At 43.5% G+C, this 27,478-nt stretch overlaps 1 protein-coding gene across 1 annotated transcript in view; it reads right to left on the bottom strand.

Annotated features, from left to right (window-relative positions):
• AIF1L (allograft inflammatory factor 1 like) overlaps nt 1-27,478 on the bottom strand; it is a 65,477-nt gene that overhangs the window by 21,845 nt on the left and 16,154 nt on the right. Inside the window, exons 3-5 of the mRNA XM_018558542.1 lie at nt 24,309-24,375; nt 8,801-8,842; nt 5,142-5,304 (exon numbers count right to left, since the gene is read on the bottom strand). Coding sequence (XP_018414044.1) covers nt 5,142-5,304; nt 8,801-8,842; nt 24,309-24,375 — 272 coding nt within the window. The remainder of the gene's footprint in view (nt 1-5,141; nt 5,305-8,800; nt 8,843-24,308; nt 24,376-27,478) is intronic.

Below are 27,478 nucleotides of genomic sequence, written 5' to 3'. Positions count from 1 at the left end.
ATAACGGCCGCCTGGGTCGTAATGGCGATTGTTAGGCCACTGACACTTTGCATTACCTTTCAAGGCAAGTTCACTCATTTGATACATTTTGGTGTTTTCTTCCACGTCTGTCTCTGTTAATCTAGTATGGAGGCCTTGCTATGCTGAATAATTACCTGCACTGTACAGAGACCTGACTCCATGCATCTTTCTGCTTTGGTGTCATAGATTTAAATAGTACCAAACCACTGCTTTTCTACAGCTGACTTCCTGGCCACAGCTAAATGGAAGAAAAAGCCATTTCTACATTGTTTCATTCCACTTTTGTGCCTGCTTCCTGCATTCAGCTTACTAAGAGAGAAGCTGAAGGTTGTGGCAAGATTGTGTTCTTCAATTGTGTGACTTCGCCAGCTGGGTGTCACAGTTCGAACTTAGTGACCCGCCTGGCACCTTCTTCGGATTTGCTTGGCTCAGCAGTCCGATGGGGGCAGCGTGTAGGCAGCCAGGAAACCAGCTGCATGCAGCTGTTCAGAAATGTGAGTCACATGACCCTGAGCATTCCAAGTGACCATCCAGCCATCCTACACAGTGGAAAGTAGTGAAATGCCTCTGGGCTATAAACCACACTAACCGGCACCTGTCAGCAGTGAATAATAGTGATATTGTTAAATGGACTGCGTACTACCCCTGTCTTTCTCTCAATGAGCGCTGGAGGAACAGTGAGAGGTGACCCCTCAAATTCCTGCAGAGGGTGGTGACTAACAGTCACCGCTCGCTGCAGGGAGAAGACCGTGAGATAAACAATCAGCGCTTAGTGATCACTTAGTTCTCGAGCTATAGAGTCGAAGTGTGACAGCTGCAGTGTCGCATGCTGGCTCAACCTATTGGGAAGAATATAAAGGACTACAGGTAACACTCAATTTACGCTGGGGTTAGGTTCCTGAGGGAATGGTTGGATCTGCCCACGTCTCCTGTGTGCACAGCGCCCGCGTGATCAGTCCTCAGCGTGCTACTGCACATGCGCAGGATTTCGGAATGAGAGCGCTTGGCAGTCTGAGGGCCGATCACGTGGGTGCTGTACACACAGGAGACGTGGGCAGATCCAGGAGAGCTTGGAGAGCAGTGCCCGTTTCCTCCAGTTACCCTAAGGAGAACTATGCGGAAAAGCCTTAACCCCATAGTTCTCCTTTAAATGTGACTCTTAAAAAGACACTGTCACCTTGCCCATTCAGAACAAAGTGACAGTGTCTTTGTAAAGGGTCCCTCTACCTCCCCAAACTCTGATACTCACCTTGCATCGGTACCTGCAGCCTGTCTGCTCCAACAATGGAACGTCCCTCTGCATCCTCACGTCCTATACACTGTATAGGATGTGATGACTTACAGGATCTTAGACTGCCGGAGGGGAAGGAGAGAAAGGTTGCTCAGCCAGCTAACAGCCAGACACCTTCGAAGTTCAGGTGAGCATAACTTTATTTTCATCCCTAGATGGAAAGCATTTAACCTTGGCAGTGCGGCGGTAGCCCCACTGCTAGGGTAAAGAATAATTTTGCCTGACGTTCTTCTTTAAGAATCAGGGGTCAGAGGCAGGGGCGTAACTAGAAATCACAGGGCCCCATAGCAAAATTTTGTATGGGGTCCCTTTGATCTCTAGTTACACCCCTTACAGAGCCCAATTGAGATCCCACACAGCCCACCTGAGGGTGACCCTGCAGAGCCCATCATAGAGTCTCTAAGGTGGGCTATGCAGGATCACCCTCAGGTGAGCTAGTTACACTCCTTACCTGTCCGCCTCCTCTTCCTCCACCGTCGGTGATGAGCCCCTCCTCCTCCGCCTGTCGCCGGGCCCCTCCTCCTCTGATGCCAACCCCGGGCTCGCCTCCTCCTCCACTGCTGGGTCCAGCCTGCTCCACCGCCGCTGCTGGCTCTCACTGACTCAGCAGCGGCTGTGGAGAGGAACGTGCCGCTGCACAGATCACTGTAAGCTCTTAAGGTGCACATTTCGCTTCACAGCCACCAGTGACAGCCAGCAGCGTGAGATGCCAAAGCGACCCAGGCGGCCCCCAGGGCATCAGGAATGTCCTGGCTGGGCCCCCTGTGCCCCGGGCCCCATAGCGGCCGCCTGGGTGGCTATGGTGATTTTTACGCCACTGTTCAGAGGTCCCCTATAGTCTGACAGATGCTGCCCTGTAAAATGCTGGGCCTCAGAGTGGATTTCAGAGCCCCATGGTCAAAAGGTATATAAAAAGCTAAGGCTCTGTTATATGATACTGTTGTGTGCACTCAAAAGCAGGGGGACAATTTGCAAAGTCAGCAGGGCAACATCTATCAGGCTTTAGGTAATCTCAAGATGAAGGTTCAAACTGATCAAGAAAAGCTAAACAAATGGCAAACATAAATCTTTCATAAGTAAACCTCCACAGATATAATAAACTAAAGAAGGAATATTTTGATTCATGCATGAGCCTACTCATAAGTGGTTCTCTTTAATAAGACTGGATAGATTCCAGTTGGAATATACTCTTTATAAACATGTATCTCGTTAGTATGCTACTGTTCCCAACAGATGGACATTGTGGTTACCTCAAACAAAGGAAAATGACTACGTAACATGAAGATCTGATACATTACAGACAGGTGCTGCTCTATTCTGCTAGCCTCTGGAGATTATTACTTGATGTTTTCTAGCAAATCTGCCCATAATGGCCCTCATCATAGAGACAGGAGGTGGATTACCACGTCCTAATGTAAATAACAGGTGTTTGCAGTTGTCTGTAAGGCGAAAGGCTCATTTTGGAAAGGATTTAGCATAGTGCTAAAAGCGGGAGGCAGAAGCGTAGTCGAGGAAGCCAAAGGTCAAAACAGCCAGGCAACTAAGTACAAAAACGATAGGTGAGGCATGGTCCAGTAATCAAGCCGAGGTCAGGAGGCAGGCTGCAAGCAGGAGGTGTCAAGGCAATCCGGGTCAAAATGAGCAACGGGCAATTCGACAGAGTAACATGTTCACAGTAAGTACAAGCTGAAGACCATCATCACTGTGGTTAGGGCATGCTCATTTATATAGACCAGTTCATTAAAGTGAAAGCATCCCTTCCTGTGCGAAGGACATCTGCGCGTCTTTCCGTACATCCGGTTGCGCACGCCTGCGCACTAGAGCATGTTTCCCAGCAACACGAAATATAGGCCCACACGCATGCGCCATCTTTACCTTACATCAGCTTTCCATCATACATTCTGCACGTGTTGCTGCTGCTGCCTACACACTTTTGAATGTTTACCTCTCCCCCTTCATTCTGTAGTGGTGGCCATGTTCATTTACTCGATACACGTTTACGTTTGTACAAAGATTTACATACAAACTGCATAAAATATGGTCACAATCAACATTTTGGAAGAGAACAAAGCTGTGTTAATGGGCCCAGAGCATACAATACTACTGCGTTCAGATCCATATAAAACGGTATGCAGTATTGATCTGATCACAGCATGTTTTATGGGCATAAGTAAGTTCCAAAGCTTTGCTTGTCAGAGCAACGCAGCATATGGCTGTAACAGTGGCTGCAGCAGTTCTGTTTCTTTCCCCATAACAGAGTCTCCTGTCAGCATTCATGCTACAATAAGGGACAGGATTGGGGTCTGGAGTTTCAGGAGCACCATCCAGAACTTTTTTTTTGCTTTTATATAGAGAGAAGAGTCATTCGTCAGGTTTGTATTGCTGGTTGTGTCCCTAATGGGAAGATTTCCCCTTATTTACTGTACCAGTAATTGCCAGGACATTGCTGTGAACTAAACTTTCTGTTTCACCTCTACGGATTATATTTTCCACATATACCAAAAGAGGATCCAACATTTACAATGACACTGTCACTAACCCCTAGGCCTAACATTCATCTAACCCCTAAACTAAGATTCCTCACTCTAGCCAAAATGTAAAAAGAAATGTAGAGTTAGAATACACATATGTGGGTTGTCTTGTATGCCAAAGGATTTGTAATTCTGTCCAGCCACTTTTGTGATTCATACACCTCTGCCAGACAGCACAGCTTGGAGGCTGACACCACTTTCTTTGTTAGAGTTAAGGAACACAGTGGTGTCACCGCCCCACCCACAGTCTGCTGATGGGACAATGAAGGAACGATATACTAATAAGTCATCTGCTGTTTTTCTCTCCTATCAGCATGTACGTTGCATCAGAGCGTGACTGGTTCCTAGTGTTGTCCTTCCCTTTCCTAATCTGAGTTCTACTGTGCAAGAAATGAAAGTTGGCTGAAATCAGGACAGATTTAGATACTTATGGTAGCTCTATGTAAAAATGATGTAATTTTTTTTTAAAGGAATACACAACTATTTTAAAAGTGTAAAAAAAATATTTAAGGTCAGCTTTAAAGGAGAATTATGAGGCGAGTGATTTTCACTCAGCGTCATAATCTGAGCCGACCTGTGACAATGAAACTGTCACAGGTAGGCTCAGTAGATCGGGACGTGAGCGAACACATACCGTCGCTCGCTCACTTCTTGATCTATCCCTGCAGAGATCCGGGAGTGTCAATCACGGCTCCATGCAGGGATTCCCCCCCTGCCCTGTCCGATCGTCCAGCGCTGACTGGCGGAACGGACGGGGGAAGAGGTGGGCACAGCTGGCTCTGCCTCTAGATAGGCAGAGCCAGCTGTCAGTCCCACAGCTGGGTGGATCTCGACAGCAATGTCGGGATCCGTTCCGGCTGCTGCGTCTCAGTATACCGCGAGCTGTAGCTTGCGGTATACTGAGGTTTGGGTCACGGGAGAACGCTAGTTTGTGTCCTCCCGTTACCCTTAGGAGAACTATGGGGAAAAGCCCTGACCCCATAGTTCTCCTTTAATAAAAATGAGGGCTGTCCTTGCCAACAATGGTCATTGGTAGAGTTTGGGAAAAATGAGAGCGCTACACTACATGATTCAAGCCAGTATGGGTTTTTTAATTAGATATGATGTATCATATCATATCACAGATCCCCCTGCATCAGGTTTTGTATGTGGGCAATGATGCATGATAATGCTGGACAGGTAATTATTGGAAATGAAGATGATGTAATCCCAGCATGTGTTGCCTGTTTTACAGCTAATGGGCACTTGGTAGTCCTTGTACCCTGTCGGTTTTATCATTAATGTTTATAGTTACTTACATTTTCAGAACAAATGACCGCTTTCCGAGCACCATTTTAACGAAGTCCTGGTAGCAAATGGCATCGCTGTTTCCTCCTGTCACTTCTGTAATCATCTTTTTCACTTCTAGATGAGTTTTCGGGACCCCCATCTTCTCCATCATCATTTTTAGACCCATCATGTCTACCAGAAAGACAAAGTATCAAAGACTGAATATAGAAAGGTATTAAAATACTAGAATTGTAGAGTAGGTGAGCAGGTAACAGGAAGATATTGCAGCCAGAATCCTACAGGGATCCTACACGAAACAACCTGGCTTACACCCAGTATTCAAATATCAGTTGTTTTGTAAATTTAAAATAAAATACTCTAGTGTAAAGGGACGTGTACTCGGGAAATGTTTCTGTGATAAGATGTGAGAATTGCCTGTTCTCATTATGGTTAGCAAGGATGGAAGTTCAAATACAAACAATCTTCTTTTGGAAGACTCACTTGGGGAATTAGAGGGAAACTCAAGCTAAATGGCTACATAAAAAGTAAAACACATATACAATAACTTTTTTTGAGATACATTTGTCTTTGGTACTGGTAGTTTTTTTTTTCTGAGCTGAAAACTGTAGCTGTTTAGTTAAATCCAAACTCTAGATGATAAAGGCACAAATTCAAGGAGAACTATGAGTGCTTTTCACTCACCTCATAGTTCTAGCCGACCTGTGACAATGAGACTGTCACAGGTCGGCTCAGTAGATCGGGAAGTGAGCGAACACATACCGGCGTTCGCTCACCTCTCGATCCTGTCACAGCTCTCTGCCTTGACAGGGGAGGGGCTGGATTCCCCGCTCCCCGCTCCGATCCTCCAGCGGAACGGACGGGGGCGGGTACAGCTGGCTCTGCCTCTAGATAGACAGAGCCAGCTGTCCTCACGCAGCTGGGCGGATCCAGACATAATTGTCGGGTTCCGCTTCAGCTGCCGCTTCAGCTGCGGCTGTAGCTCGCAGTATACTGAGCTTAGGGTGACGGGAGGACGCTAGTTTGTGTCTTCCCGTTACCCTAAGGAGAACTATGGGGAAAAGCCTTAACCCCATAGTTCTCCTTTAATGCATCTCTGTAATCATTAATACATCATTCAATGTATTTCCGAAGTACAAGCAGTTTAAGTACTTGAATTTGACATGGTATCAGCCTCTCCCAGTCTTTGAACAGCAGTGCTGGAGTGTTGGAGGAAAAAGTAGCACAAGCAGCCAATCAGTTCATGTGCTGACAAGTAGTACGCTGATATGGAGAGAATGCCGAGTCACAGAGAGATGAAACTCTCACTGTGCTGCTTCTTCTTTCACGGTCTAGTCACAGGCTGGGGTGGGTCCAGGACAATCTGGGCTCAGAAATGTAATTATAACATATGGCTGCCACCATGAACATAGAAAAAGTAAAAACTGTACATATAAAAAACCTTTAAAACTAGGGCTGCAAAAACTAATCGACATAATCGATTATAATCGATTATTGAAAAAGTTGTCAACTTTTTCAATAATCGATTAATCGGGTTCCGATTGGTTGGTCCTGTTCACGGCCCCACACACGCTGCACGCCACCCCACCACCCCACCTCACACTCGCCGCTGCCAGACCCGCCCGGCCGCATCCACGCTCCACACGCAGCACCTCCTTCCCGCCTCACACTCACCGCCCGCCCACATCCACGATCGGCACAGGGACGCTGGTAGAAGAAGTAAGGAGGAGCAGGTGTGGGGGGATGACAGCCGCCGACAGACAGGCCCGATCTCGGAAACAAATTGCTGGAAGACTGCTCAGATAAGCCTGCACTTTCCCACACATGGTGCTCTATAATGTATTGCTGGGATAGTGGGATTTGTAGTCCTCTATAGCTGATGGAACATTGCGCTGTACTGTATATTATACAGAGCAGTATACCATCAGCTATAGAGGAATACAAATCCCAGCAATACATTATACACCCTATGTATAATGTATTGCTGGGATTTGTTGCATTCCTCTATAGCTGGTGGTATTCTGCATTGCGCTGTATAGAGGACTACAAAACCCAGCAATAGTACATTATACAGCGCAATGCAGAATAATGTACTATTGCTGGGATTTGTATTCCTCTATAGCTGGTGGTATTCTGCATTGTGCTGTATAATGTACTATTGCTGGGATTTGTAGTCATCTATAGTCGATGCCATTCTTCATCATTGCTGTATAATTTTACACTTTCCATTTCACTATATTGCACACCACTCTTTTTTTTCTTTTCTTTTTTACCTCCACCGCTCCAAGCTTGCTCCTGTGATGGACTGCAATCTCAATACAAACAACAAACTAGTAGTCCCATCACTGGAGCCATTTTTAAAAATGAATTTTATTTTTTATCCGATTAACCGATCAATCGAACTTAATAATCGGCTAACTAATCGATTTTGAAAATAATCGTTAGCTGCAGCTCTATTTAAAACCTTAAAGGAGAACTATGGGGTTAAGGCTTTTCCCCATAGTTCTCCTTAGGGTAATGGGAGGATACAAACTAGCGCTCAGTATACCGCGAGCTGTAGCTCGCGGTATACTGAGACGCCGCAGCTGAAGCTGATCCCGACAATTATGCCGGGATCCGCCCAGCTGCGTGACTGACAGCTGGCTCTGCCTATCTAGAGGCAGAGCCAGCTGTACCCGCCCCCTCCCCGTCCGTTCCGCCAGTCAGCGCTGGCGGATCGGCGCGGGGAGGGGGGAATCCAGCCCCTCCCCTATCACGGCAGAGAGCCGTGACAGGATCGAGTGGTGAGCGAACGGCGGTATGTGTTCGCTCACCTCCTGATCAACTGAGCCGACCTGTGACAGTCTCATTGTCACAGGTCGGCTAGAACTATGAGGTGAGTGAAAAGCACTCACCTCATAGTTCTCCTTTAAGGAAGAGCTCCAAACACTCTAAAAAATAACCCTTGTAGTGAGGCTACCATTCCACTGCCAGAGCAGACGGCAAGAGAAGTGAGCAGTCACAGCCTCAGGACTGAGGATCAGGAGAGTATATTTTCAAGTATCTCCACGGCATGGGTTCATTGTTTGATTGCCTGGAGTCCTTTAAACATATGTAGATTATCTTATCGATTCTGCTCATCTCTTGTTATTTGTTCTCATTTACATGTACAGTATATCTAGAACATAAATGAAAAATCTATATATTCCCTGTAACCTCATACATCCTGGGCCTAACATTCACCTAGACCCTAAACTAATCCCCAGTAGCACACTAATGAACTAGTGTGCTTTAAAAATGTTAATTGTGTTCATTAGTGCTCTAAAACAAGAAAACCAAAATCAAAATGTAGACATAAATGCAAAAAAAAAAAGACATAAAGGTTATGTGGCCAACCTCTCCTCCTTTAATGGAGGTCTCTCTGCTGTGTTATGCATTGCACAGATTCTACATCACAACCTGTATTTTATGAATAGGCTGTACAATGAAAGTCAAATGCGGGCTGTGGTGTGGAGTACCCCTAAGTATCCCCTTATGCATGATACTCATCTCATCGTGCACAGGGAGCAGTTCTGTTGCCAAACAGTTCCCAGATCCCAGCACCAAAATGTTCTGATCTGAAATGACCTATTACTACCATTTGTAAAATATTTTTTAAATACTGAAATGTCTTGGGTATTCATTCACTTACCAATCTCTCCTTGATCATTTAGGTCGAAATCCATGAATTTTTCTAGAATTAAGAAACAATATGAGTCAATCAATCAATTGTCATGAATCAGTACATTGCCATGTTAACATTATAACACATAACATGTGAGTAACATGAAACTATTTAGCTATGCATATTTTTGGTTTTGGCAGCCACTCCTTCACAAACACCGAGGGCAAAACAGGACATTCTACAGTGATGACTAAGGGTTTTTAAAATAGCTTGAGAGCCAAAATAGGTTCACCCACTGGGTTTTAGCATCCTCACCTGTAGTACCCAGTTTTGTTTTCCTGTTCCAGGGACTCCTAAGGGCGAGAAGCAAATCTAGGAGCTTTTATGTGGGGCACTAACCAGAGTCTCAAGTCTGGTCAGGGAAGTCCTCATCCCACAAATATTACTCCCCACTGCCCCAAGCTAATTTCCCCAGTCATTAAACACATGGCCCATATACATACCTGAATCCGTGGTTATGTGACTTACTGGGTCCTGTGCCTTCTTGCTTTTTCACTGTTGAGTGATTGAGTACTTCTTTTGGTGGCCAAATAACTGCCTGATGATGTGGACACTTTCTATAGGGTCCATCAGTGGGGTTCCAAAGACTTTATCAGTGGCATGGTGACATCGCAATGAGGGTTGGCAAAAAGACCAGTTGTTAGTGGGCCTGGAGTGCAGAGGGCTATCAAAGAGTAAGCACCCCAGGTCATCTGATGGCTGGTCCATGTGAGTGTGGGTAGGGGGGATGAAGGCTTTCCAGTTTTGCCTAGAGATGGGTAAAAATATAAGATGTTTCTCAGAGGAATGTCAACCCCTTCCTTTTTTTCTATATGACAGTAATAAAGTCCAATTAAAAAAAAGGAAAAATGTATTTTGGACAAACAAACCAAAACAATAAACTACATTTAATAGGATAACATACTTTATGTATGTATATACTGAACATCCATGCAGTTAGGAAGCATGCCATTTATGCTACACATCTTCATGGAAAGCGTCATCAAATTGATGAGCTTTAATCATGTGCTGCCTAATGGTATACTCTGGCAAGATAGCAGTGAACAAAGAAATAAGTGTCTATTTACAGTTAAAATTGTATACAGTATAGGCAATTTTATCTTTGTTTATCGTTACCTTACCAGCGTACACCATTTTGAACCTAGAAAAATGTATTTAATAATTCTAATCTTTTTTTATTTTGATTGTAATTATATTGTGGGATTATTGGAGATTAGATTGGATTTGTATGCGCTAAAAATAAATCTAGTGTCATTTTAATTGAAATTTGGGCTTTAACGAACATCTGTGCAAGATTTGTGGAACATACAAAACACAGCAATACTATTAATTCTATAGGTATTCTTCTTCTGGTTTGGGAATAGGAGGGTTCTTTTGAAAATTTTACAACTGAGAAAATGTACCATTTGAAACAAACAAAATAAGGTAATTTTGAAATTATGGCAGCAACACATCTCAAAAAAAGTTGGGAAAGGGCAACAAAAAGCTGGCAAAGTAAGTGGTACTAACAAGGTAGAGCTGGAAGAACACTATGCAGCTTATTAGGTTAATTGGCCACAGGTCAGTAACATGATTGAGTATAAAAAGAGCCTCTTAGAGAGTCAGAGCCTCTCAGAAATAATGATGCGCAGAGAGTCAAGGTCTCTCGGAAATAAAGATGGGCAGATCTTTAGACGCAGCTTTTCAATCTGTGAAAAGCTGCGTCTAAAAATGTTGACAAACAATTTCAGAATAATGTTCCTCGACGTAAAATGGTAAATACTTTTATCATCATCTACAGTACATAATATCATCAAAAGATTCAGAGAATCTGGAGAAATCTCTGTGTGCAAGGGACAAGGCCAAAATGCAATATGGATGCCTGTGATCTTCGGGCCTTCAGACAGCACTGCATTAAAAACAGTCATGATTCTGTGATGGACATCACTGCATGGGCTCAGGAATACTTCCAAAAGTCACTGTCTGTGAAAACAGTTTGCCGAGCCATCCAAAAATGCAAGTTAAAGCTCTATCATGCATCAAGAAAAACATGACCCAGAAATGCCACTTTCTTCTCTGGGCCAAAGCTCATTTCAAATGGTCTGTTGCAAAGTGGAAAACTGTTCTGTGGTCAGACGAATTGAAATTTTACATTCTTTTTTGGCAACCATGGGCTCCGTGTCCTCCGTACTAAAGAGGAGAGGGACCTTCTGGCTTGTTATCAGCACTGAGATCAAAAGCCTGCATCTCTGATGGTATGGAGGTGCATTAGTGTGTATGGAATGGGCAGCTTGCACATCTGGAAAGGCACCATCAATGCTAAAAGATATATTCGGGTTTTAGAGCTGCATATGCTCCCATCCAGACAACGGCTTTTTCAGGGAAGGCCTTGCATATTTCAGCAGGACAATGCTAAACCACATACTGCATCTATGACAACAGAATGGTCTCATAGTAGAAGAGTCCCGGTGCCTAACTGGCCTCTCTGGAGTCCAGACCTTTCACCAACTGAAAATATTTGGCACATCTTGAAACGAAAAATATGACAAAGAAGACCCAGGACTGTTGAGCAGTAAGAATCCCATATCTGACAAGAATGAGATAACATTCCTCTCCCAAAACTCCAGCAACTGGTCTCCTCAGTTCCCAGATATTTACAGAGTGTTGTTAAAAGAAGAGGTGATTACTTATAAGGATTGATATTCAAGAAATCCAGCGGCCTGTTTCCTACATGTTTCAAATATTTCCAGAAAAAGATATCACTTATTCTTAATTTACTTAATGCGGCTAAATATGTATACCAACCGTCTGGAAACAGACTACTACCCCATGTATATCACTGTGGCAAGGATGTGCGGTCAGGGGAGGCAGGTGAGGCAAAGCAAAGCCTCACCTAGTATTATGGAGGAAAAAGATGTCAGCTTCATGTCTGAAGCTGACAGCTTTTACTCCATCCAGAGCGGCTTGAAACAGGCCTCCCCGCTGTGTAACCTGTCATGGACGGAGGCTGCCTGCTAATTACAGGTGGCCCTGCATCCGGCTCTAGATAGCTAAGTTAGGTTACACAGCAGCGGGCTTCCCCACTGCTTGTGTAACCTAACATAGTGAGGCAAGAGCTGCAACAGCCTCTACTCTGTGATAGAGGCTTGAGCTCTGTGGATGGTTTGGACCAATGGCAAAGCGCCATTGGTCCAAGCTGTCCAATCAAAAAAAGAAGAAAAAAAACCCACTGATGACATCGATCTTGATGCCTTACCAGTGACGAGCAAGTAAGGTAGGCTCCACCCTTCCTCCTCCCTCCCTCCTCCATATCTATCTGATTTTTTTTCAAGATATAATTTGAAATGTTTTATATTATATGATTAACTTGTAAACCTTCTCTAATGCTTCATCTGTATTATTTGTTATTGAAAATATAAAACTTAAATAAAGAATTATAAAAAAAGAAAAGGGGATGCTGCATCGTGGAAAACATGGCCCTGTTCCAATTTTTTTGAGACGTGTTGCTGCCATTTACCTAAAATGGTCCATTTTCTCAGTTTAAACATTTGATATGTTTTCTATTTTCCATTATGAATAAAATATGGGTTTATGGGATTTGCAAACCATTGCATTCTGTTTTATGTAGATTTAACACAGCGTCCAAACTTTTTGGGAATTGGGGTTATATTCTGCATGTGAAAAACAGAGATATTGGACTGAGCTTCACCCTAACATTTGTATACACAGAGAGGTACTTTTTTTTCATATAAAATTGAAGAATGTGTATTGTTGAAGTGGACACTGACTTGGCTGAATATGACTTCATTAGTAAATCTGATGTCACACTGGGTGTGTGGAATTTCTGCATATATGAAAATACTCATTCAATGAATCATGATTGTTCTTCACATGTGACAACAATTGCTGGCATGCTGTCCTCTCTGCACAGGGCCTTTTCCTCTTCTTATGACTTATTTGGCAGTTGTTCTTTGTAAGCTGCTGCTATGAGGTCATAGAGGGAAGTTTGGGTTTGTTTTTTTAACAGGCCAATAAAATCCTTTAAGCTGCCAAAGGAGAATTAACTGAAGGCAGTTAGGCTCTTTAATGGAGGGTAGCGAGTGTGATTGTTGCCCGCAGCAACCAATCAGGTGCTTAGTTTTTAAGGGTGGTCACAGACAGCCCAATAATTACAAGGGATGCTCAGCAGGAGTTGCGCAATGCTGATTTTCCAACGTGTAAGCAAGTCTTATCCTTTCCCCTGTTATGGAGCAGAGGAATAAAGTGTTGCACATGCAACACAACCAACAGTGTATCACCCAGGTGGTCATGTGAACTTCCGCCGCTTCCTGATAAACTGGCCAAAATTCATGCCATGGAGTGGCCCTGCCAGCAATCCTCCACTCAACAAAAGTCGATCGACTTTTGTTGGAGGAGCTGTTCTTTTTTGGGCCCAAACATTGCTTGTATCCAATCAGATGCAGGCACTGTCCGGGTCAACCACCTGTGGAGTACAATAGCTGGCAGCGGGGATTCGTCCATCCATGCTATTTAGTGTGCATGGGGAAATCAATGGATTTCTCTAATTTTGCCCATTGGGCTGAAAAAGAGAAATTTGAAGAGTGTATGGCCAGTTTAAGACTGTAGCACTGGGGCCATGGGTTCAATTGCCCCACAACACTATTTGCTGCTCTTCCTTTTAAATCCTTATCTTTTCTCATGCTGGGCAGAACTTCTGTTTTGCAACAGACTGCCTTGTCTCTGAAATGGATACATGGTGTCTGTGTGTAGGTTCACTACCTGAGCCAGCACTACAGGAAGAGGCACTCAGCTGCAAAGGCTTATTATTATGACCACCCCATCAGTAGTTAGTTGGGCCACCTTTTCCCTCTACTGTGGTGGTAAACAACCTGCTTCCCTATTTATAATGGTCTGGCCCTCTAGCAACTTCAGCGTGAAATTATAGCTAATTTGCCTACAAACGTCAGGTGGTGATAATAATCTGGCCTCTCAGTGTATACTGAGCTTTGGGTCACAGGAGGACATTAGTATATGTCCTCCCGTGGCCCTAAAGAAAATTATAGGATAAAAAGGTTAACCTATAGTTCTCTTTTAATACTTACGCTCAAGCAACCAGAAACTACAGTTATCTGGCATCTATGCCCCATGGGTACCGGATAACTGGGAGTTATATATATATATATATATATGTAGATTGTGTCTTTGGTTGCTTTAGGCAACAATGCATCCACTTTTGTCCCTCCTCTTTACCCAGTTGTGTTTGTTTTGCCTTTCCACTATCACATACTTTTATTAGACCAGTCCTCCCAGCCTTGCTCCCCCTCCTCTGAAGCGGTGTAAGGTCCGTGAATGATCAAGCCCTATAAACAGTGAGGACACAGAAGGATGTACCATCGCTGGAGCGAAGGAGGAGAATGACAGGAGGGAGCGCTGTCACAGCCGGGCGGCTCAGAGGATCGCATGCGTATAACTTTGTTATTTTCCACCCTAGACCAAAACAAGCAGTTAACCCTTGCAATGTGGGGTTAGCCCCACTGCAAGGGTTAAAAAAATGTTTGCCCATAGTTCTTTAAATTAACCATTGTTTTTCTTGCTGCTTTTTTTTTTGTTCCTTTTCTTCTTTTGTCCTTTTATACAATCTCCCTTTGGCTCTGTATGCCTTCATGTTGTGTTTCACCCACTGTGTCATTATGCTTTATTAACTTGTAAAAAGAAACTTGGATGTGTTTGTATAATGTGTGGGTTCTGCTGGGGCCGACGCTGCCAAGGGCCACCTTTTAGAATACATTTGCATACACCAACCTGATTATATATTAGGAAAGAATAAGAAAAACAAAGATCTCTCTGCCTACTGAGACTTCAACTAAACTGTAAGCCATAAGGTAAAGTGGACCTGTTATTCATACAAATCAGTCAGGCGCTACCAAATTACATTCTGCCTGAAATGTCATATTATTATATGAACTATCACTCCTATTATCTGTAGAAGTATATCAGCTAGAAGTCTTGTGGAACATACCAGCAGTCTTCTAGAAAATGTTAGATATCGCTGAGTCTCCTGAAATGTGTCCGTTATCCTGTTATCACCAGGGCTGGATTTGCCACAAGGCCCGGCCTCGGGGCAGCAGGGGTGTGGAATTCCTATCTCCCGATGCCCAAGCGGGTAGTTGCTTTCTATATTTAGCCCTGCTTTGAGCAAGCAGAGCTAAATGTACAGCGGGGAAGCCACCACTTGTTTTGTACAAGTGATCTCGGCGACATAGTATGCAGCCTGCAGGTCTGCCATTCTCCATGGGCAGTCTCCTCAACGTCTAATGTAATATGTCAGCGATTTCTAAATCTCTTAGTACATGTTGGCACTCTATGACAGTGTCTTGTAAAATGTCATCACTCCCTGATAGCCTCTTGGAGGCTGCTGGAACATGTTGACTATCTATCACAGTCTCTTGCACCATGTTAGCTGCCTCTGACAGTCTCTAGGAACATCAAAGAGAAAAGTCTGATAGTTCAAATTCACAGGATTCCAGAAGAGAAGGTGGAAAGGCTTTGTGTTCAACACTGGGATTGAGCTGTATGCTGTAAATGTATGCTGAAGGAGGTTGCAGTGACATTGGCCTGTCCATGTAGACGTATCATTCGGAACAGGTAAATGTTCCACCGCTGTTGGGAATGCTGCTGCTGGCTTGTCTTGGCCAAAGAGAAAGCAAAAGTCCTTGTTGTGAATAAATTATATTGTAGAGAAGAACAAGTACTGCTACCTTCTGCTAGAGCCTAGACCCAGGGTCACAAACAGGTCAACAAAAAACTTTAATTGGTGGCAAAAATCAAGTAACAAATGCATTATGAGGCCGTGTACCCTGTCCACCAGGACCAGAAGTAAAAGAAAAATTTATATTTTAATCAGCAATCTACTCAAAAAATACTGTGACTTACATGTATTTCATATTAATGGGTAATAGAATGTTAAGTGATAACGGTGATCAAGACAAATAGAGGTGGTGAATCTCCATAATGGTGACACAGCAAAAAAAAAAAGCCATGACAGGTGTTCTAAAAAAAGGTTTTGTCTTTAGTTGCACTTTAACCCTAGGCATAACCTCTCATGCATTGGTTTAAGTGCTTGCTCATCTTATGTTCAACAATGCCAGTCCTTTGGAACACATCCTCTGCCTCTGGCAGTCCGCTGAAACATGTTGGCAATCTCTGACAGTCTCTTGGAACTAGTCATCATTCACTGATAGTCTCTTGAAATGCGCAGTCCCTGACAATTGACATACACACAGTCCACCACAGCAGGCCATATCTAACCCCTCATACATAATACAGAGGCTTCCTGATATCCAGTTGTGTAGTTTATGTGCTGACAGTCTTTTTCCAGATTACAACAGAGGTCAAAAAAGTGTCAGGTTTTTCTCTTTCACATCTCAGAAAAAGCAAAGTTTTGTCTGTTCTTTGCATTTGTAACAGCTGCTCTTTACTGGGGATTCCACTGTACAAGTGTCAGGAATCCATGAGCAGTATGTCACCATTTGGAAAAAACCCAAACAATGGCTCTGTGTCAACTTAACTTCCCACAGCAGTTCCTGCAGATTTTGCAACGGTTTCATTGATGTTCGCACTGCTGGCACCCGCCAGTTGTACTGTTTCAGACACCAGCTATTGTAATAGGTGGTGTGGAGCAATAAGACACAATAGCTGTCATGTTTCATGCTGCAGTAGATGTTGCACAAGATTGGATTTTTGTAGAGGAACAGAATGCTAGAAAGTTTCCTGTATATTGCAGCGCATACTGCAATACCGTATTTTTCCTATTCCTTCCTGGGAGCCACATAAGAATAATTGTGCAGGAGCTGCCATGTGAATGGTGTACAAATTATTGTATTCACAAAGTGGTTTCTGGGTCACAAGGTGTCCAATAGACTGGAATGGAAAATAAATAGTTTATTGTTCAGTAAAATACCACACTGCCTCATAGGCTGTAATGCGTCAGCATGCATTTTATTGCTTTACTTTTGTCTTGTGTTTGGAATGGAGAAGAGTTAGGCCCCTTTCAGACAGTGTTGCGATCAGGTCCACCTGTCTGTTTTTCAGGCGGATCTGATCGGAAGCCCAATGTTAGTTTATGGCAGTTGGACCTAAATGGACATGCTTCCGGTTACATCCGATTATCCCTGACTCCATCCAGGTCTGGAAGACAAAACAAAACAGAATTCCATTTTGGTGGACCTGATTGCGATGAATCGGGGGTAATCTGGTGTAAACGTACACATGTCCGCTTACATTGACTCCTCATAGACCTAACAGGGGTCCGGTGAGTGCATGAGATGAGGAAAAACTAGATGGTGCACAGATGCCCTGCTGATCAGAACTGACAGCGCCCATGTGAAAGGGCCCCAGAACTTCTCCCTCTATTGCTGTCTGAGGACTTGTTCTGGAGATTTTTCCTCACTTCCCATATGCAACAATGGTGGCCAGTAAGGCATATACCTGTCATTCATTGTGCCAAGACCAGCTCTAGTGGTGGTCATAAGCAGGGCAATTTATGGCAATGTAACCACTTTTATGCAGCTTTGGAGAAAAAAAATAACCAAATGTATTGAAGTGTATCCAAGCCCTAACAATAACTTTTCCTATTTGGTTCCTTTTGTTCTTTTAATTATGCACTTCCTGTGCTCCCTGCTGGTGCCGATTGATATTTGTTACATTGTTCTTAGTTAGCTCTGAGGAATATAGAACCTTAGCCCTCTTTGTTATGGACAATAGGAGAACGGTGTGGTCCTATAGTCCTATGTGTCAGAATCACTAGGTGAAAATAAAATAAAAATTATTGTGATCACCACATCTATGGACTTGTATGCTGCAACGTATGAAATTTGTACTCTTGGATGTAGATACACGTTAAGGTAAGATACCACTAACAGACATTGGTCTCATTTTCATTTCCTGAGTTCCTAGACTCCCAGGCCACTCAGAAAGGAGTTGGAAGGAAGAACATTTAGGTTCCTGCTGTTAAAGGGTCAATCTACCCAAAAACTTTATTTTAGTTATGGGTGCAGCATAGTCAGCAATGGCTTTTAGGCCCCATTCACACTTAGTGATTCGCAAATCGCGCGTTTGTTGTGCGATTTGCATTTTGCGCGATATCGCGTTTGTCACGCAAATGCTTGCATTGAGCAAGCTAGAATCGTGGCAAAATCCGCTCCAAAAAGGGTCCTGCTGTCGCGACGCACGACCCGCGACAGCGACGGACAGAGCCCCATTGCCATGCATTGGAGAGCGATATCACCGCGCGATAAATCGCTCACTGTGAATGGGGCCTTATAGTTGATTCTTCAACAGCAATCTCTTCCTGCCTATCTGGGAGGCTCGGATGATCCTTTCCACTTTTGTGTTCTAGCTTCTCCTATTGCAGCCTTCACAATAAAATAAAAAAATAGATAATAGATCCAGCAGGCAAAGTGGGAACCCATCAAAATGGTCACAGCAGGTGTGCAGACCTGACAGACCTCACATACACATATAAGAAATTGTCAGGTAGTGTAGCTCTCCAGCATCTACCAATTCTAAAAATATCACTTTTGGGTGGACTTGCCCTTTAAACCCAAAGGCCGTTTAATACACTAAACCTCTTTGCTGCTGCTGATGTCATAAATATTACATCACCATGTAAACAGAATCGGAGGCGTAATAGTCATTTATACTCCTGTCTTTCTTGTAGAAGTGATTTTACAGCTTCCTGATTACCTCAACATCCCAAAGACAGTACCATCCACTATGTAGTATGTTTCCTGGGTATCAGAATCAGGAAGCGATCAGCTCTGATTACTTCCGTGTTCAGGGCTGTCAAGGTCTGGCCACTATGACCAGGGGAGAAGCTGAATGAGTACAGTCTGTGGTCGATCCGCTTCAGCAGAGTACAGGGGTGACATTAGGGGTCTAATAGACACCTGCTGTATCCTTAGACAGAACCCATCGCCTACACTATGCAATCACATTAGAGGCTTATGTAATAACAATAAAGTAACGTAAAAAAAAAAAAAGAAGAAACAAAACATTTTACATTTTTTTAAATACATGTAAAAAAAGCCTTCTGCTCCCACATACAGGAACGTAAAAATGGTACATTAGGTAAACATGCGTACGGAAAAGACGACTGTACTAAACATATTAGGTATCACTGCATACGTGTAGGACCAACACTTCCCGCGCCATCATTCACTGTTCACTCTAAAATGACGATCTGTAAAGGCTTTTAAAGAGTTGCCTATGGATACGTTTTGGCACAATAGTTTTCCGCTGTTTCACTGGCACGTGCAAATTTTGAGACTTGACATATTCGGTATCCTTAAAATTTTACCGAAATATGTGTAATCTATTGTTTGTGTGCACTAAAATGTGTATTTTGTTACTAAAAATATAGATTTGATAAACAACAGCACAATTATTGTATTGCCACAATTTTATTATAGATAACTAATATTTGGGGAAGGGGGGCGTGATAAGTAATCTTTAGGACTAAAATATCAATTTCACTTTGTGTGCAAAATATGGAAAAATGGCTCTGGCAGTGAAAGGGATACAGTAATTACAGCTATGCTTTAACCCTTTTGCTGCCAGTGATGTATGTCGCTGGCAGCAGGCCCCTTTAACCTCCCTGGCGGTATGATTTTTTTATTTTTTTCATGTGATTTTTCGGCCTATTTTTTTTTCAATTTTTTTTTGTCTTTGTCGTTTTTTGTTTTTTTTAAATATCCCGCCGGTTCCGTCCCCCTGCGACGCGTACGCTCGCAAGGGACGGAACCCGGAAGACGTCATCGCGGCTCGAGGGACAAGGTAAGTAAATGCTATGCGGCTGTCCCGATTGTAGCTCGGGGTTACCGCTTATTGTATGGAAAAGTAATCCCGAACTACACTCGGGAATACCGCCAGGGAGGTTAAACAGACTCCCAGCGGCCTCTGATTAGCTGTGTAAAGCCGACGGTCGGCTTGTAAGTCCGCCTATGTGATAGCGATGAAGTAAAGTAAAAATACAAATTTCAAAGTCACCCACCCTTGCGTACGTGTGCATACTAACGTAAACATGTGTCGGCTGCACCTATACACGCAAACGGCGATTAGTCTACACATGGGTATTGCCGCATGCTCCAGAGTGAGAGCAGTAATTCTAGGGACAATATTAATGGTTAACTCTAAACTGATGACCTGTACGGGCTATTAAATCGATGCCTTTGGACAGTTTGTGGTACCTTTGTTGCCATTTCACTTGTGCAGGCAATTTGTAAGCTTGGAATGTTGGGTATCTCGGCACAACCTCACCTTTTATATTTTACTCTCTGTCTTAACAAGGGGTTTATGATCTAGAAGCAGTGTATGTTAATGAGGGGAAGCTCAGTTTGTCCGTGGTCATTCTATGGGGACACAATTGATGGAGGTGCCCTCCGCACACCTTTCAGCAGTCCCGGCCAACAATCAAATAAATGGTGCTCGAAGTAACTTCACGGATGGCACCGTGCAAAACACAAGATTGAAGAAAATAGGTCACCAGCACTCCATAAGTTAAAATGAATGAGTCCTTTTAATGGACAATGATGTCACAGAAATCCAACATGAGCCGACGTTTCGGGGCCACACAGGGTCCCTTCTTCAAGGCAAGAGATGTGACACATCTCTTGCCTTGAAGAAGGGACCCTGTGTGGCCCCGAAACGTCGGCTCATGTTGGATTTCTGTGACATCATTGTCCATTAAAAGGACTCATTCATTTTAACTTATGGAGTGCTGGTGACCTATTTTCTTCAATTCTATGGGGACAGACACAGTTTCCTGCCACTTGGAAAATAAGAGAGACGCTTGCAAAGGCTACATCTAAAAAGTCAGAAATATTGAGAAAAAAATGTTTTTAGGTATGTTGTGTGAATAGGAACACAAACATATATTTGGGTTTTCCTAAATTTGACTGCAAAGGTGCAAATACACTTTAGGCACGGTTATGGTTGCCATAGGCAACGTTGCCAAATTTTTCTTCTTCTTCCATGCAAAGCTCTTTACAAAAAAAGAATAAGTTCCATTCAGAGAATCATCTGGCGAACTCATCTTTTAAAGTGAAGCTAGCTGAGGTTACACGACAGATGTGCAGCTGAAACAACACTGGGATTGAGCTGGACACCGGTCCAACGTCCGGCTTTCCTCATCCGCCTCAAGTGGATGCTGAAGGAGGTTGCTGTGACATCGGCCTGTCCATTTAGATGTATCATACGGAACAGCTGAGCGTTCCAACGCTGTTGGGAATGCTGCTGCTCACACAATGAGGGCTCTGTGGGAACGCACTGGGGAAATCTTGAGATAGACAAATGGAAGTGGGTGGGAGGAGGCAGCACTATTGAAGGCCTCTAGTGTGTGACAGCACATAGCTTTCCACCTACAGTCAAAATGTTAACAGAGAGCCCAGTGCACAAAACCAATCCTATGATGTGTGGGGGAAAATGGCCATTATCGGGCTCCAAAGCCATCTAATAGGATTATGTGTGTTTTTTTAGTGTAATTTTGATGCAGCTCCTGTCGATGTCCTTAGGAATGTATTAAAGAAAACATGTACTTCTAACCCTATTATTGATAATTCCCTTCCTACACATCCCAAATTCCCTTAAAGATGAACTCCAGGCAAACATCTAAATACACATCTGAAATAGATATATTGGAGCCGTTTTATATGTCAAAAGCTTTGTACTTCTGTCCATCCATTCCCAAGATTTATGGTTCATTAACACCATGTGCATCGAATGGCGTTTTTCTGTACCAGATCAATGCCAGTCACAAGGCCACATAGAAAAATGTGTTCACCCCACAACATTGCCTTGAGGTGGGTTGCAGTGTATTGTGAAAAAATGCAGATGTGCTGCATTTTTTCACAACACGTAGTACCTTACATCAGCGCCAGTCACCGCACCGCAGCTGGGCTGCAGTAGATACAGATGCATCAAATGTCACTTTGACATTTTAACCATGTGTAAAAGAAAGAAAAAGGTAAACAGTACCTTGCATTTTAACAACCCAAGGCACCGCACCCTACCGGTAGCACACAACGGCCACCAGCTGGCACGCAAAAAACAAATTGCTTTAGCATACAGCCTGGTGTGCACCAGGGCATATTGTGCACAAAAGTGCGTGCTTTGATACACGTTCATGATATGTGCACAGACGTGGAACACACTTGCGTTGCCATTACTATGTAATGGCACAACAAACGCATGTTGCCAAATTTGCGACATGTACTACTGTTCTGCGTTTAGTGCACATCCAGGGTGCCAATGGGGATCAATGGGAACGCACGCCAAACGTGGGAAACAAAGTTCCAGCTATGCCCTGATGTGAACGGGGCCTCACTGCAGGTCACTAAGCTGGCTGTGCTGTCTGGCAGGGCTGTGACGTGCTGCAGCAGGGACCAGGTCACCTCCCTGTCCCAAGCCTGTGTTCTGTCACAGCCCCGAATGAGAATCAGAACCACATATGACTATACTTTTTCTGGTTCAGCAACTCAAACAGCATTAGGGTCAAAGCATCAGAATGACAGCCAGGACAACTAGCATTTTCAAAGGAGACTTCAGTGATGACAGCCTCCATTAATCACATCACATCACAGTGTCCCTGTAAGTGTACATCTTCTTTAATTCCTACCGTCTATTGCTTCAGTGGCTGTCAAATGCCTGTTGGCATGTATGAGACAAACCTTGCCATGGTAGAAAAGGAAAAGAAGGGGTCACTTGGTTTACTGCCCTCACATTGAATCCATTGGTGGAAATCCTGTCTACAGTTTATTAAAGGGGAACAGTTGTTGTTTACATTTGTTTTGTGTATACATGTGAAAGAGGTCAACTTTATATAAACAGAGATAATTATGTATTTTGTTGTATTAAAACACTTGTTGCTATGTATAGTTTGTAATTATAGATATACACAGGAGCAGCCCTATTTGCTCATTACATATGCAGGCTCTGCTTCCTCCTTAGAAGTGACTAGTGCTTTGCTGGCAGGGTGTGTCAGAATGAATAAGACATACTTTCCACAGTTTCTGCAGAGAAGCCGGTTTATTATTTTAACATTCCTGTAGCTTAACACAAGCATGTCAGTCACGTTTTATGCTAATGCTGCTGTTGCTGAGTAATCAGCAGTTGAACACAATCAATTTTTATTTTTTAAATTATAGTGGAAATCAGCATATATGGACTTATCAGAAGCTTCAGAAGTCTACATGAAAGAATTTCTGATATGTCACAATATAAATCAACAGTACCATTTAAAAAATAAAATAAAATTTGAATAGTTTATTAAAAAAAGGTTTCTGATATGTCACCATATGCTGCAGGGAGGAGGAAGCACTTACTTAGTCTCCCCTCCCTAACACTAAGACTGCACATTGTAATTTTGTATCAAGTCACAAGATGATGGAAGGTATCATGGGTGCCGATCTGTGTTAAATCTGTTCACATTCAACCAAGAACATAGAGGGTAGACAGGGTTTACATGATTGTGGCATGTATGTGGCAGAGTGTGAATGCTGGCCAAGGCTGATTCCTGAACATAGATAGTTCCAGCCTGCTGCCTATGACATACTCCAGACTGCCCCACTTCATATGCTGTGCTGTATTTTAACATACAGCAGGCTGCCCAACTCTGTACTGCACATAATATACTTCAAGCTGCCCCACTCCTTACACTGTGCTGTGCTTTACATAGCTCAGACTGTACCATTCTGTACCCTGTACTGCACATGACATACTCCAGATTGCCCCACTTCATACACTGGGCTGTACTTAACATTAAACATGTGCAATTCGTTTTGTTCTGAATTGAAATTTTTATGACTTTTCAGAAATTCGGACATTTGGATGCATTGGAACTTCCGAATGACAAAATAACGAATACGAACGTATCCAAATTTTACAAAGTGTAATTCTGAATGGATTTATGTTGTTATACGTTAAAATTAAATTTAAAAAAGCGTGGAGTCCCCTCCCCAATTCATACCAGACACTTTTGTTCTGGTAGGAATTTTAGGGGGGACCCCAACTTCACCAGCTTCTTCTCTGGCTATAGCAGCTAGAGAAATGATAACTAAAGGTGGAAGGGATGTAATACACATCACTTCCGCTCTCAGAGATTGGAGGAAAGATCAGCAAGTAGGAGAATCTCCTCCTTTTACACTGTGCCGGTCCCGGGCCCGCATTGGGGACAGCGGAGCCAAGAATAACCTGCAGCAGCAGTGGAAGGGAGGGGTGCGCGGCAGCAGAGGTGGGAGGCTGCACACTGTTTTTCTCCAGAAAGGCATACATACATGTAAGACAGCAAGCAGTTAACATACACCAGGTTGCCCCACTCTGTACTGCACATAATATACTCCATAATGTCCCATGCCATACATTGAGCTGTACAGAGGGGGCTGTTAGTGGGGAAGAGGGGGGCAAGCATAACAAAATATATACATTTGTAAGTTGTACTTACTTTTAGCGCTTTCAAGTTTTTCCTTTAAGTCGTCTTCATCCTTGTATTTTTCATCTGACAGATATTCCTGAAAGACAGGTAATTGACATTAGTCCTTTAAACATTCAAAATTCCTGCCAGCTTAATATACACATTTAGACATATTTAACAAGAAGAGGTGACGTCCAAAGTTCAGTAAACCAAAACAAGCAGATTTGACTTTACTGTAGATGAGTGGGCAAGAAATGGATGACATGGCGCTGCTCTTTAAATGGACCCCACAGTCTCCATACTAGGGTTGCCACCTTTTTTTCAAGCGAAACCCGAACACTCTAGTGACGTGCTGTCATTTTTTGGGGTGAATGAGTCGCGGCTTGTTCATATGTAAATAGCGCCACCCATTAATTTGTAAATATCATAGTTGAGACTATTTTCAGTGGGGGACCAATAGCCCTTATCCTCATTTTGGTTGCCCCTGTCTGCCTGACATCTCGTGTCCGGGTTTCTGCTGCCATGAAACTCGGACACATCATTGAAAACCCGGACTATCTGGGTGAATCCTGGACAGGTAGCAACCCTACTCCATACAAGTAACCCCAATCTGATGCCTATGATCAACGTCACAGATTTCCTACTACAGATGAAGATTGAGGCCCCCCAGTCACAGCTTGGAGGAGGACAGAGGACCTATCTGTGGCATATCATCATATAGAGGTCAAGTTTAAGTGGAAAATAAAAAGCTGCTTTCATTTTCTGACTTGCACTTGTGGAAAGAAATGCCTGGCTCTTGAATGGTCAGATAAGCATAACTATTCCCATGACAGTATACATTAATGTTGAGTGTTTGGTGAGTATTATTAATACAACCACTTGTAATGCTCTGCTCTGCCTTTCATATAGTTTATGGTCTTTGAAGTGTCACCCTCTATAAACAGCTCTTTAATCAGCAGTGAATACCTATGAAATAAAACAAAGGAAGCACTTTAATCCAGTTGTAAAGGAAAGGTGACATTTACTGTATAATATATAAACAGAGTGCTGTTATCAGATTGGCAGGAAAAGCACACAGTTTTTTTTTAGCCCTAACTCAATGAGGGCAGAATAGTAGTCAGTTGTATAGGCTAAAGCTGGCCATAAACTGGGTGCCCCATGGGGCTGAACGAGATAAAACGCTCACTTTCTCCATCCACTCTAAAGATCTTGGATGGGGGAATCTCCCCTGCCAGCTATTGTATTTTGACAGCAGAGTCAGCAGAACTTGGCCAAAATTCGAGCATTGTATGAGGAAGGAAGCTTTAATAAAATGAAGTAGCCCAACACACAGAATACAGTGCAGAAAGTTGAAATATAAATGTCTTACTGTTGTAGGCAAATAAATTCCCAGTACCAGTCTAAACTCCTCTCCTCCTAGCATTCAGCTGTAGAGAGGACCACTGTTATCTGTGTAAAAGCAGCGGCCTCTCTGGAGTGGTCTGACAAGACACTCCTTCCCATCACGAGTCATTGCTAGAGCTCTGCATTCAATGTTCATATTTCCCGAGCAGGGGGTGGGGATTGTGTTGAATCTCTGCAGGGAGGCCACTGTTTTTACACAGAGACAACAATGGTACTCTGCAGCTGAATGATGGGGAGAGGAATTTGGACAGGCACTGAGGAGCAATTTAATTATTAAGACAGTTCAGTATCAGCTTTCTGCACAGTCTTTCCTGTATGTTGCTACATTAAAAAAATTAAAAAAGCATTCAATTCAACTTTGAATAAAATTTCAGGCAAAACGTTTTTTGGCTGGAATGGGGAAAGGTTACATTCCTGCGCAGGTTTTTATTACTGTTTATGTGCCCTTCATTTCCCATAGACACAACAGAAAGTGCGAGGGAATCCCCCTAAAGAGAAGGATACATGCCATATATAACCAGTGTTTGCTATTTATGTGACAGATAATTAAAGGACCCTTCACAGTCTGTTTGCAGAATGTTTCTAGCTGGAAATGTTGTGCAACTCGAATCTTGCATCCCAAAAACGCATTTTAGAAAAGCAGTTGGGATGAAGCTTTGCTGTGACTTCAGGCAACCTGCCCTTACTTGGCAGGACATGCAAATGACAGTGCCATAGGCTTCTTTTTAAAGTAAGTTAACTGTCCCTTTAAAAAAGATACATGAAAGAATTTTCCTCATTGTCCTGTATTCTCATCCTCTCTCTGCATATATTACAGACACAGCGGTCCCTCTGTCGCTGACACTGCCTGGCTCATTGTGTCCCCCAGCTATTCATGGCTTCCATTCTCTAATCTCATTCTTCAGTCCTTGCAGATACTGGCGGGGGTCTGCGCCGAGGTTGTGGGAATGCCAGGATGTCCTCGGGTCCGTGCTCAAACTTGCCAAAATGTCTCTGCACACTTCATTCTCCCACCAAAAGCAGGCACAGATCAGCTATAAGAGCTCCACTGCAAAATGCCACAATCCACAACAACCAATCATGTTTCAGCCAAATTAGGATATGAACATTCTGATTTGTTGCTATCGGTAACTGCGTTGTTCACTTTTCTATTTCGACAGACCAAATACAATTACTGATCAAGGCACACATATTTACTCGGCCCTAGAGGAAATCAGTATGAATGACTGTTCCCGCTCACTTTGTCTCTGCCAGATGGCAGGTACCCTGAAGACACTCCCCCTTTCGTGTGGCCGCTCCCATGCAGATGTAATTGTATATAATGCAGCTCCAGCAGTGTCTGCTGTTCCTGCATTGTATGTGGGGACATCAAAGACTATCCACATTCTGGGATGGGAGAGAATACTCTCTGTTAGATGTCCCCCTAGACTAAGGGAGCAGTACTGTCCCCATTGTCTGTATTACATGCCCCTTAGACTAAAGGAGCAGTACATCCTCTATATAACATGACCCCCCTAGATTAAGCAAGCAGTACATCCTCTATATTACATGCCCCTTAGACTAAAGGTGCAGTACATCCTTAAACACTTAAATTAATCCTAACCTCATCTATGCCTTAAAGCAGGGGTGCCCATAAGGTCGATCGTGATCTACCAGTCGATCGCGATGTCCTTCTCTGAGGGGGGGGGAGCCGCTGTCACAGAAGTAAGGCCGAGCAGTGAGGAGAGAGAGAGAGACGCTCGGCCAGGATCTGACAGCCGGCGGCTCTCTCTCCTCACTGCGTTCCCTCCTCCGAT

Source organism: Nanorana parkeri, unplaced genomic scaffold, assembly GCF_000935625.1.
Source record: "Nanorana parkeri isolate BGI_ZX_2015 unplaced genomic scaffold, ASM93562v1 scaffold345, whole genome shotgun sequence".
Classification (NCBI taxonomy): domain Eukaryota; kingdom Metazoa; phylum Chordata; class Amphibia; order Anura; family Dicroglossidae; genus Nanorana; species Nanorana parkeri.
This window is presented reverse-complemented; position numbering and strand designations above follow the sequence as displayed.